At 37.9% G+C, this 13,651-nt stretch overlaps 1 protein-coding gene across 1 annotated transcript; it reads left to right on the forward strand.

Annotated features, from left to right (window-relative positions):
• The first annotated feature begins 371 nt into the window (after nucleotides 1–371).
• On the forward strand, nucleotides 372–12,357 carry LOC127436860 (probable E3 ubiquitin-protein ligase makorin-1). The gene is made up of 8 exons (XM_051691309.1): nucleotides 372–511; nucleotides 1,308–1,436; nucleotides 7,312–7,523; nucleotides 9,470–9,690; nucleotides 9,814–10,028; nucleotides 10,233–10,343; nucleotides 10,789–10,933; nucleotides 11,106–12,357. The coding sequence occupies exons 1-8, from the start codon at nucleotides 438–440 to the stop codon at nucleotides 11,316–11,318; spliced, it is 1,320 nt and encodes a 439-aa protein (XP_051547269.1). The 5' UTR covers nucleotides 372–437; the 3' UTR covers nucleotides 11,319–12,357.
• Nucleotides 12,358–13,651: the final 1,294 nt, after the last annotated feature.

The raw sequence follows: 13,651 nt of genomic DNA on the forward strand, positions 1-13,651 counted from the left end.
AATTTAGTCATCCAATGATTAAAACCTTTCCATAAGGTATATCAAACAAACTAATGGAGATAACAACTTTCTTGTAACAACTTTAAGATATCTGTACTCACACTAAATATAAAGCAATATAAAGCATTATTTTGTGCACAAATTGCAAGTACCCCATTAGGCAGCATGATATACATTTTGGATGACTATAGAGCACATTTTCAGCTGTGGCATTCAATTTTATTTATTTATTTATGTAAGTAACAGTCTAAATCTTGTTTGAAATGTTGTAGTAGTTGTAGATAAGTGAGATAGCACACGCCTGTCCTCTGGCAGTGAGTTTTTACATTTTTTTTAGTACAACTACTTCGGTTTTCCGAAAACACCCGATTACGACCCGAGTGCGAAACGGCCGCTTTCCGGAAGATCCGGGTGCTGGGGCTTCAACATAAACAGCAATGGCGGAGGCAGCGGCAGCGTCAACAGCGGCTCCAGCAGTTATCGGAGGCTGGACGAAGCACGTAACCTGCAGGTTAGTGAAAATTAATAGAAGAACATTTTCCCCCAATATCAAGTGGCCATATATTTAAAGCTTAAACGCCTGTCGGTTCGTCGACCGAGAGACACTGAGCACAGCTGCTGTCTTTTTGTTTGTTGTTGTAATATACTGACCAGCGATCAGCAAGACTGTGGCTGCTATTTGCGATCTTTTGTTTTTTCTCTCAATGTTTGTGTCACTGCAACATCTGTGTTTATAAAAAGCAATAAGGCACCACATCTGACATTCAGTTTGACAGAAGGAAATGCTCAAGGTAGCGAGTTTATCAGTCTGGGTACCAGCCAATTTTTCCATTTGATTATTTGTGTATCTAGGAATTAATTTAACAGGCTTTATTGTTGGTCTAGTCATGATTTAAAAACAACAACAACAGAAAAAACATTCTGGCTTAAATTGTTAAAAGCAGAGATTTGGGGGGAATTTCAGACGCATATAGTATGCACAGTTGACATTTAATTTTGACAACAATGCAACATGCTGTTACGTGCTTCGTTCAGAATCTGCTTAAAAAAAAAAAAAAAAAAAAAAAAACTCTAGTATTTCTGTGTCTACCATGAAATGCATATCAATTATTTTTGTTTAGGATTGACTGCATATTAGGATGTTATTACCTACCTTTGTTCAAGCTATATATGGATAACCAAAGCTTCTGGGTGTTTAGTTCATGCATAAAAGCCTACAGTGGAATCTGTCTGGGTGTTGTCAAATTGCAAACAACTGTTTTGATAAGCGCAAAACAAGTTGGTTGACCTGTTTACTTCATTTGTAGGTATTTCATGCATGGCCTTTGCAAAGAGGGCGACAACTGTCGATATTTACACGACCTCAGCAGCTGCAAGCCAACCATGACCTGCAAGTTCTTCCAAAAAGGATGCTGTGCTTTTGGGGACCGTTGCAGGTAAAAAAAAATACTGTAACTATATAATGAAGAAACATTATGTGACAACTGCTATTGGAATAGGACTAGGCCTTTGTCCTCAGAATATACTTAACAACCACTGACTCTCTTGACTAGATCTATACAGATATAATAATGTCAATTGTAACATAATCTGTATTTTCCGTGTTTGGAACTGTAACATGTGAGTTTCTTTAAATGTAGTAGCAGCAGGGCTTCTGAGAACTGTTGTGTTGTGAGTTGCTTCATCATCCGTGACATCTGAGACACTGAATTTTCTGTAAACAAGTTGTTGAGTTTGACGCTTTTTCAAGAGAGGTGTCGAAATTATTGTATAAATTATTTTTTTATATTAGCAGTTATTTTCATTTTGTTATTCTTTATTTTCAAGGAAATACAATTTCCTTTGAATTTGCTGATTGTACATTCATCCAAAGAAACCTACAGTGCATTTTATCAGTACATGCCATGCTATGACAGTTGAGCTAGGAACACTTTTGTTTTTTTTAATCTAGTTCATGGTGTTATTTCCTGGAAAGTATGGCCATACCTATAGATACAACAAATGCAATCTAAACAAAATGGGCTACAAGGGCTACCTTTAGACGACATCGCAAAAGCCATTGTAGTGAAGTTCTTGAAGCAGTGTAAAAATCAGCCTGTGAGCCAGACAGTGCAGACAATGTTTGTCTCATGTCTGTCTGCGGTCAAGTGTATCCCCGTAGTAACTACTGCCCCCAGCTCAGCAGTTTGGGAATGTCTTTGTTTGTGAAGCCTGTTCTATGACAGCATTACATCTCACTAAGAGCTCCCTCTTGCTCGGATTGAGAAGACTGTTCCTGGGGTTTCACCAGCTTGAGATTAAATATCTGACGTCTGGAATCTGCATTGATGGCTGACAGAGCTGTATTGTTAGTGTAGAGATTGTTGCGCCTGTCTGAGGGGCTTTTGTCCCCATATTGGGGCTTTATGGCATTATTGTTGCTGTGGTTGTGGGAGGGGAGGGGTTATCCAGCTTTCATTAAGTGTCCATAGAAAGGGCCTCAATGTATGCTTCATTATGTATGGATTCCTCATTGCTGCTTTGTGTCTGTCTTCTCACTTTCTACTATGTACCCCCCCCCAACTCTGGGGGCCAAACAGAGCACACTGCAGCCTGCATGGCAATTACATAACCCCAGTGTGTTAACTTGCATTCTCTCTCTCTCTCTCTCTCTCTCTCTCTCTCTCTCTCTCCCTCTTTCCCCCCTCTCTGTTGCTGCTGTTGCTACTGCCGTCAGGTTCATTCGGTTCACGCTGCCATTCTGCAGTATGTTCACTTGTGCTTCCACCACTGTGTCATTTATTTATGCGACCCCCCACCCCCACATATAGACCGACAAACACGCACTAGGCTGGAACATGACGGAGCGACTCAAGGGCTTTGAGGATGGAGGGGTCTCTGGATGCTAAAGGAAAGCATTGAGGCATAATTTTACAAGCGTGTTGGGGTATAATGGAAAGGATTAGCTTAAAAATACAAAAATATACACTAAGGCAATGCAATCAGGCTTGTTAGTGATAAATAATGTGTAAAGTGGGGGTGGAGGTCTTGTAATATTTTTATCTGTAATTGGCATTAATTCCATGTGTGTTGTTAGCTTTAAATTGGATGGATGGATATACAGCCAGACAGACAGACAGACCGATCAGCCACAACATTAAAACCACCTGCCTAATATTGTGCAGGTCCCTCGTGCTGCCAAAACAGCACCAACCCGCATCTCAGAAAAGCATTCTGAGATTATATTCTTCTCACCACAGTTGTACAGAGCGGTTATCTGAGTTACTGTACACTTTGTCAGTTCGAACCAGTTTGGCCATTCTCTGCTGACCTCTCTCATCAACAAGGCATTTCCATCCACAGAACTGCCCCACACTGGAAGTTTTTTGTTTTTGGAACCATTCTGAGTAAATTCTAGAGACTGTTGTATGTGAAAATCCCAGGAGAAACTTCCAGTGAGTGGCAGTTCTGTGGATGGAAATGCCTTGTTGATGAGAGAGGTCAGCAGAGAATGGCCAGACTGGTTCAAACTGATAAAGTCTACGGTAACTCAGACAACCGCTCTCTACAATTGTGATGAGAAGAATAGCATCTCTGAATACTATTTTGAGATGGGGGTTGGCGCTGTTTTGGTGGCATGAGGGGGACTTAATATTAGCCAGGTGGTTTTAATGTTGTGGCTGATCGGTGTAGATGGATAGTATATTGTCTGACAATCAGTGAAGTTAAGATCTATCAATTGATTACTGATTGATTACCTCAAAAATTAATTTCCACTTGTCCCTCCTTTTCTTTAAAAAAAAAAAAAAAGAAAAAAAAAGAAGCAAAAATCTGGGTTACAGTGAAGCAGTTACAATGGAAGTAAATGTGGCCAATCCATAAACATAAAAATACTCGGTTTCAAAACTATAGCCACAAAACTAACAATATGTGTGTTAACATGATTTTACTGTGATAAAATTGCTCATTAACCTTATCTGTGTAAAGTTATAGCCAATTTTATTACTTTGTCGCAATGGTGGTGTAATGCTGTAAACCTTAAAATGACAAATGCTGTTGTTTGATCTTAACTTGTATTGAACCCATAATACTCTAACATTTTCAATCAAATTAATTACATGATTTGTTGATTAGTTGAATAAATAGCAATAAATCGCTTATCAATATTTGCCGAAATAGGCCCCCAAATTGAATTGAATATATTCTCAATATATTTATATTAATTAATTATTCAGATAATTCAAATGACATTACATTTATTTTGTCATACAAGTAAAGTGTATGATTGATTAGACCAGTGTCTCAATCCTTTCCTGGAGTACCACTAACACTACACATTCTGGATGTCTTCCTTATTTGAAACACTCAATTCAGATTATGGAGCACTGTAAGAATTAGCTAATCAGTAGAACCAGGTGTATTAGATAAAGGAGGCATGCAAAATGTGTAGTGTTTCTGTTACTAGTATTAATTTTGTCAGCTATTTTTTAATTTAGTCTTAGTCCTGTGTCAAATGTCCTTGTTAGTTTTTATCATATTTAGTCAACCTTTTCCTGCTGTTCTTTTTTTTTTTTTTTTTTTTTGTCAAGTTTTAGTTGACAAAGTCTGGGCATTTTAGTCTTATCTTAGTCAAAGAAAACCCTCAGTATTTTAGTCTAGTTTTAGTCAATTAAAACTGTTGACATTTTAGTCACATTTAGACAGATGCAACATCAAGAAATCCACTATAAGTAAATCATTGCTATGATTTTAACTTAATATCACAAACCCTGAGTATCCAAAAAAAGAAAATTCTACACAATCAAAACTAGTTGGTGTTATACTCCCAAAGTAAGTACTTTATGTAGGTTATGCAGGCATATTACTGCAGACACCTTTTTTGAGGTATGTTTTTGTAGGTGATTAGTTTTATAACCTATTCAAATTAATTTTGATGCCAAATCAAATTAACTTTGGTAATGTGAAGGACAAATAAACAGCATTGTCACCAAATACATGCCAAATACATAAGTCATTGGTCTGTACTCAATCCTATGTTACCTTTACTGCTCATTTTCAGCTCCTTCACAACAATTTGCTAGCATATTAGCTTAATGAGTTCGGTTTAGCTATAAAACACAGCCTACATAATGTACCACCACCGCCTTGTCTTAATGTAGCTTATTAAGTTGTCTAATATAGTTGTCACTAGTTGTCTTAATATAGCTTAAAAAAACAACCTAACGTTACCACCAAGACGTTAACCTACCTCAGTTTCTTTGTAGTTAGCCTTCATATCATCTCTTTCTCCCAAGTCCAACTGTTGCTGTCATTATTTAACGAATGCTAGCTTTCTGTTAACTGCTTGAAAGGTACTCCTCACTGTGCTTGCTTAGTCCTGATATGCCGCGCGCAACACAGGAAAGGAAACTGCTGCTCATGCCATCCAATGAACAGAATATTTGCATTGTAATTTAGAAAAAAAAAGAGACTAATTTTCTCTTTTTTTCGACAAAAATAGAGAGATTTTGGTAAAGATTTTATTTTTTAAACTACATTTTAGTCTCGTCTTTTTTCGTCAACAATATTGCATGTTGATATAGTCACAGTTAGTGTTTAATGATGTCAGTGCTTTCTCGTCATCGTCTCGTGTCATGGAAAAAAAAAGGTCGTCGACGAACATTTTTCGTCATAGTTTTCATTAACGAAATTAACACTGTGTTACTCCAGAAAAGGACTGAGAAACACTGGATTAGACAACACAAAAAGTGGCTTTAGAAGTCAATATATTGTTATTTCCATATCATTGATCATAAGCCTATCACTGGCCTAGAGTCCTCACTTGGGCTTTTCTCACAGGATGCATACTTATGTTCCATCTGTACTTGTGTCAGAGTGTCTCACTGTGGGGGGGGCGGCTTGTTTTTCTTGTACTTGCTTGTTTTGATTATTGAGGGGTTACCCCCCCCCCCCCGGAATCTACGCCCCTGTTCACAGGGGCACATTAAATATCAGTAATGTAATGTGTGTTTCACTAGTTTTCAGCATCTTTAGTCATAAACGCCACGTTTTTCTGATGCTTTGTCAAATTAATTGTTGTTTTGACACCTGCACTCTGCTCTGTCCAGCTGTTTTTGAACAGCTTTTGATTTGTCGCCTGTACAGCTGTGCGTTATCTGCACAACTGGAGTTGCGCTGACAGCCCCCTGCTGATCATCTCTGTTTACATACAGATCAGGGGGGAATGATTAATTGCATTATTTAAATTTTTTGTTTTTTTTAATTTTTTTATTTGTATTTAACCACACTTAATTAATGCTTTACATAGTCAGCCTTTATATATTATATAATATTAACAGTCAGACCAAAATAGATAAATATTGATGTCTCGTATTGCACTACACAGACTTTTGACTGATCAAATGTTTTCTAAAATGATAATAAGAATAACCTGAGAACTAACCTGTTCCTTAGTAACAGATTAAACAAAGCAACTTCTGTGTCCTATGGAATAACACCCTGAGACACAAACAACCTGACTCCACATTAAAACCCGTTCTTGTACAGCTAGTAGCCTGGTCTCTATTGTAAGCGAATGGAATCTCTTCTGTAAGCAGATAATTGCTGCATTACTGTGAACAAGACATACTCACCATGGTAACAATAAACTGGAAGTTTGTGACTATCAGCTGTTGAAAAATATCACCAGTGGGAGACACTCAAACACCTAAGACAGAGAAGAAACACTTATCAGTGTAACTATTATGTGCTAAAGTCTCTAATCTGAGGCCTTTTTCTAAAATACTTTGACTGTGTATTCATATAATCAATTACTGATCAATTTGAGGTTTAATCTCAACCTCAGCCGTTTGACTTGTTGTGTCTGGGTATTGGTGTTTGTAGTATGAACTTTCAAAACTGTATCACATTATATCAAATATAACGCAGAGATCCAAACCAAGCAGTACTCTTTCCCTCGTAAAGTATTTTTACTCATAATTGAGTTTTGCAACAGGCTAGTTGACAAGTAACTCATTAATAACCCAAATAAACCATTAACTTTTTTTTCAACATCATTTACTAAAGTTTTTTTTTTTTTCTCAGTTTTTCACCTTTTAGATTTTTGTAGCTCACTTTAATGGCCATGTGGTGTGACAAATGAAAAGTACAAATAGTCTATGTAGTTGCTCCTTAAACGATAAAAACTGCATGTATAAGACGATGTAAATGAGTTTTTGATCAAGAATAGCATAAAAAAAAAACTGCAGGACACTGTAGGTAAGCATAGAATTTCTAGAAGTGACAGCAGTGTACGTTTTATTAAACTGTAAAAAAATGTGCATTGTGCGCCAGGTATGAACATACTAAACCTGCCAAGCAAGACGAAGTCCCCAGTTCAAAGCCGTCGGTGCCGCTGACCGCTGCTCCCCTTGCTAGCACTCCTGACCCTGTGTCTGATGGGCCAGGTGGCACGATCGGCACCCAGGAGAAGCCCCAAAGCTCGGGGGCAGTGGACTGGGTGAATGCTGCCGAGTTCGTGCCAGGGCAGCCCTACTGTGGGAGGGGTGAGTGTGGCAGACAAAGATGTGCAGTTCTCATTGCAAAGATAATCTGTGAATTTAAGCACATGTTGCCAGTGCCTGAGCCAAGCAATCAATGTTTAAAATGGGCATGAAGACTGTTTTACAGTTAAGCTTTTAATTTGACTCCCATTTTATAATTCATTTGTCTGACCAATCACACATTGTAATTTAGACATTCAGATTTGTTGTTGGTGCTTTTTAAGGCAAGCAATCTTTGCATGCACCATTCACATTTTCTTAAGAAAACCTAAAAATAAATTGAATTGTGCTTGTAGTCAGCATTTTGGTTTCTTATTATAATGCTATTCTTTTTTTGTGGCATGCTTTTTATTTGCTGTACACAAGAGCCAAAGGGGCTTACTGTATTCTCACTTCTTGAAAAATTAATTACAAAATATCTGTTTGGATTCTCTTGACTAATCAGATTGTGTCTTTTTAACTTGAATTAAAGTGGTGAAATAGTCACCTTTTTCCTTGATATTTGGATTAACACACTTTAATGGTTTCCATCCTAAAATTAGACTGACCCTGCACACATAGCAAATCACAAAGGCTGTGCTCTACTAGTGTATTCTCTTGTTCTTGCTGGCCCAGACCCACTTAAATTCATCTTAAGTGGTGACTTAATCAGCGAAGAGCTGAAGGAATACTGTTGTTTTTTTTTTATAGTCTTTGGGTGGCAGCCAAAAGCTTCTACATTAGCAGGCAAGCAGGTGCTTTTCTTTCAGCTTTACTGCAGTAAACAAGAGTGTATTCAGAAACCGACTCTAACTGCAGCCAAATACATCAATAAATCTTACCATTTATTTCAGTTCACTTTCAGGTAATTGATGCCTTTAAAAAATGAGAGACTGAATTGCAGAAGTCACAACCATGTCTAAATTGTGACCTTAATGCTCTTTGGATTCATATCCTGTGATTTGGTGCTATCGTCTCAGAGAATAGCACCATATCACAGGATATGTATAAAAAGTATATGAATCTATGCTTAAAGGCACTTAAACAATAAATATGATATGCCTCAACCCATACATCTTTAAACGGTTGTTTCCTATTTATATGCCTTACACCATATCTTAACTAAATGCAACATAAACAATATATAAAACAAGCAATACAAGCTACAGTACTGTGCAAAAGTCTTAGGAACATAAGATGCTTCACAAAAACATTTGTCTTAAGATGGTTAATTATATTTTCAGCTTTAGTTTGTCAATAGGAAATACACATTTTAGACTCTCAAACATTTCTTTTGCAAATAGAATAGAAGAACAGGGAGCCCTGCAACAGATGGCATGGTCCCCACAGAGCCTCCCACTGAATATTGAATCAGTCTGGGATTACAAGAAGAGACAGAAGCAATTGAGACAGCCGAAATAGAAGAACTATGGCAAATTCTCCAAGAAGCTTGGAACATCCTATCTGCCAACAACCAAGAAAAACTGTATCCAAGTGTACCTAGGAGAATTGGTGCTGTTTTGAAGGCAAAGGTGGTCACACCAAATATTGATTTAGCTTTTTTTATGTTTACTGGACTTTGTATGATGTTAATTGATAAATGAAAGCTATTTATGGCATTACTTTTGAAGACATCCTCACTACGCAACATTTTTCCCAAGTGCCTAAAACTTTTGCACAGTACTGTATGTCTTCTGTGTTAATGAGTTGTTGCCCTTCCCAGCCACGACCATGGCAACCAATGGTAGCCTTGCCCATTTTGAAAACTCATTGGTCCAAAATCCTCCTGCTCATAACTATACATTAAACAACATCAAATATCTTCCAATTAGGTGGAATTGAGTCATGTCGCACAGAAGTTTTAGGTTTAGTGTGGACAAACAAATTGCTTGCCGCTAGAGTTTTGTGTTGCACATGGTTTAAAACGTGGTCACAAAACCCTAACTTTGTTCCTTTTGGTTCCCCCTTAGCTGACCCAGTGCTGTTCGAGGGGCCTGGTCCCCTCATCGAAGAAGAGTATGAGAAAGAACTAGCTAACAAAGAACTAAAGAAACAGCTTTGCCCATATGCCGCCGTCGGCGAATGTCGCTATGGCCTTAACTGTGCCTATCTCCACGGTGACGTTTGTGACATGTGCGGCCTACAGGTGCTCCACCCTACCGACACCTCTCAGCGCTCGCAACACATCAGGGTGAGTGGTGGATTAAATTCCCATTTGGTGATTTTTATTTTTATTTTTATTTATTTATTTATTTATTTTAATTCTGCCGAGCATTTAAGAGTAAAAACGTGCCGTACTATTTATCAATGACAGGCCTGCATTGAGGCTCACGAGAAGGACATGGAGATCTCGTTTGCCATCCAGCGCAGTAAGGACATGATGTGTGGTGTGTGCATGGAGGTGGTGTTCGAGAAAACCAATCCCAGCGAACGCCGTTTCGGCATTCTCTCCAACTGCAGCCACTGTTACTGCCTCAAGTGCATCAGGAAATGGCGGAGCGCCAAGCAGTTTGAGAGCAAGATCATAAAGTAAGACTATCCTTAGGACAATTAAACATGTTTTAAGCTGAAAGGGACTCTGGGGAGTAAATTCATTTTAACAGGCCAAAGCCTACGATTATTATACTAAGTTTATTTTATTAAACTTAGATTGAGTTTAATTTGTATTGAACCTGGAAAATTCCTTTTGAAGAGACTACATTTGAGTGTTCACTTCATTTGTTTCTTTGTCAGGTCCTGCCCAGAGTGTCGAATCACATCCAACTTTGTCATACCAAGCGAATACTGGGTGGAAGACAAGGAGGAGAAGAAGCAACTTATTCAGAAGTACAAGGACGGCATGGGGTACGTGCTTGAGAATTCATTTTTAACCCAAATAATTAAATTTGACTGTCAAATGACAAAAAAAGCAACAAATGTATCATAAAAATGGTCCATATGACTATTTGTAGCTGTGTGTGATGCACCAACAGAAATGTTAGTTATTGTTAATCTTTAGTTTTAAAATCAAATATGGCACTATTAAACGAAGTGCATCAGGCTTGACATCAATGACGTTTGGTCAAGAGACTTGCAAGAACCAATGATGTTTGCCATCAAATAGTGTCAACACACCATTTTTGTAGTCCATTTCAGTGCTTTGATGGAGGACAACATTAGTGAGAGACTGAGAGTATATAATGACTATTGCCTTAAGGTTGAAGCACTGTTGTGAGAGTGGCCAAAACGTGCATGTTTATGTAGTGATCAGTTAGTTAAGTCTAATTTTATCTGTGTCCTCCTTACCCAGGACTAAACCATGCCGATATTTTGATGAAGGCCGTGGGACATGTCCATTTGGGGCCAACTGCTTTTATAAGCATGCGTTTCCTGATGGACGTCTGGAGGAACCTCAACCCCAGCGGAGAAAGACTGGCTCCAATGGAAGAAACCGGGTAAAGCTTCTACTGAAGTCTAACAGTCTTTTCTTTTGACATTAGTGCCAAATTCAGTCTTGGCGTATGTGAAAGCATATCATTTTACTAAAATGTGCAATGACGTAAAACGAATTTGATCACGGGTACTCTGTTGAGCCATTAACAAAATCTGTCCTTGTATGCATTGCAGAACTCAAGAAGGACGCCACTCTGGGATCTTTTGGACGGGCGGGAGCACAGTGACTCCTTCGACAACGAAGATGAGGAGATGGTGACATTTGAGCTTAGCGAGATGCTTCTCATGCTTCTGGCTGCCGGTACCGACGATGATGTCACCGACTCCGAAGATGAGTGGGACTTGTTCCACGAAGAGCTGGATGATTACTACGAGCTTTACCTATAGCACCCCTTTCTCTAAATTTCCCTGACTGTCTCCTAGACTAACCCTTTCCCTGTTTACTCTATTTCTATCCCTAATAGAAACTAGACAGGACTGTCTTGTGTGACTGATGGGCAGTAGCGTCTTTTTCCCCTGTGTTGTGGCAGTGCCTTTCAACAGGCCATTAAAAACAATGAATTCATTTCAAAATCAGTGAATGGATATAAAACCGAAGTCAAAAGACATAAAGGTATGTGCTAAACTCTTTTCTAGAACGCCGCCTCAATTCTGTGAGTCTGTCCATGTCTGGTTAATGTACTAGAAATAACGTATAAAGAGCAAAAACAAAAGTATGTAATTTAAAAATTGCAAGAAAGGACACTAAGTTATATATAAAATCGAAAAGATATAGCTAATGAACCTCACTGAGTTTATTCTCGTGTGGGTTTGAAATGTTTATCATTGACTGTGAGGATACAGCAACTGTATATGAGCTCATTAACTGGTGGCTGTTGATGCTTGTGATATTTCAGAAATATCCCTTATTCTCATGCACTGATTCTTACTGGGTGGGACGTGGTGGTTAGCTTCCTTGATGTCACAAATGCACTCGTTAATGTACACAGGGGCAACTCCACATCCTTAATGTAATATCCTTTTATTCCTTTTTATTAAATTATCCACCAAGTTGTTTTGTACTTGTTTAACTGTACCTGATTAGCTGTGGTATCCAATGGAAAGTCCCACCTAGGAACTTGAGTGCACCGATAGTTTTGTGAATCTGGACTCCCAAAAGCAGACTTAAATGCATTTGAATATGAAGCTGAATGTTTCATCAGTTTAACTGTCTATTAATTGTAAATCTGTTTTGCTTCAGTAAGTATTGCATATTAAGCTCAGCTGGCTGTAGTCAAACCACAAACACCCAAATGTTATTCGGTTCTTGTCGAACTTGGTTGATATGCATATGTTTATACAGATGTGCTCATTTTCTATGGTTTAGAACCATCCAATGTAACTTGAAATTAAAGTTTATTATCAAAGTATTCAGTTTGTGTGGCTTTTAATCTGAACTGTATCACTTACATATTCATAATTAGCAGGGTTGGGAGGGTTACTTTTGAAATGTATTTCACTACAGATTAGCAATACATGCTGTAAAATGTCATTTGTAATGTAGTCCACAAGATTACTCAAGGTCAGTAACGTATTCTAAATACTTTGGATTACTTCTTCAGCACTGGTAGATTTTTTTTTTTCACTTGTTTTGACTATAAAAACTCTGCCAGTACAGTAAGACAAAATACACATGTTAAAGATACATTCTCTGAAAAACCTAAATATCTTATGCAGTGATGTTTCTAAAACAAGATAAATCAAATTGATCTTGTTTAAAGGATTTTTAGATATTTTTACAAAAATTATCAAGAATATGATTTTTGCCCTAATATCAAAAGTTTTACAAGAAAAGAAGAAATTATGATCCAATGTGAATTTTCTTGATAAAAAAAAATATGATCGTGCATGTAAAATGGCTAGAAATAGCATTTTAGCTTAGCGTAAAGCTGACAATTTACACAAGGTTTATTTCTATTTCTTCTGCTCCAAACTTACTTCAAACTTACTTCTCTGTCTGCTCGTATGAATGTAACACATCATAAGTGTTTCACTACTGTTCAAATGCACTTTGGATCGACCCCTATTGTGTTTGTTAGTGTTAGTGCCATGGAAGTCTATGGTAGCCCATAAACCGTTTGTTTTTCACACAGATAGAGGACAGTCTAAACTGATAACACAGCAAATTTGGAGTGTCTAGCTCAAACCCTTTAGCGCCACCAACAGGTCAAAATTTCACTCATGTTTATGCAATTAACTTTTGAACCATAAATCCTGGAGACAAAATTATTTTTTCCTCCAATTCCTGAGCTCATGCCAAGTAGAAAACGTAGCATGGTTTTGATTTCTGCCCAACTAGATTTTCGGCCATTTTGAATTTTCAGAAAAGCATACTTTTTCGAACTTGTCCTAAGCCGTTCATCCGATTTTCACAAAATTTTGCACAGATGCTCAGTAGATTGTGCTTACAAAAATTTATGGAATTTAAGTTAATAGTCCAAACTGTTTTCGAATGGTGCTCCAACGAATTCGACAAAGAACACGCAAAATTGGACATGAGGCTGTATCTCCACAACGCTTTGATGGATGTTGACGAAAGTTGGTACGTGTCATGGCCATCATGCCCTGAGGTGACAAAAAGCGTTTCGGCGCAGTGCCCCCTACTGGTCAAAAGATAGAAAAACGGCTATTAACTAATTAACACTTTGGCCAAAAATCACGAACCTGGTCTCTTTAGATTC

This window comes from Myxocyprinus asiaticus, chromosome 47 (assembly GCF_019703515.2).
Source record: "Myxocyprinus asiaticus isolate MX2 ecotype Aquarium Trade chromosome 47, UBuf_Myxa_2, whole genome shotgun sequence".
Taxonomy (NCBI): Eukaryota; Metazoa; Chordata; class Actinopteri; order Cypriniformes; family Catostomidae; genus Myxocyprinus; species Myxocyprinus asiaticus.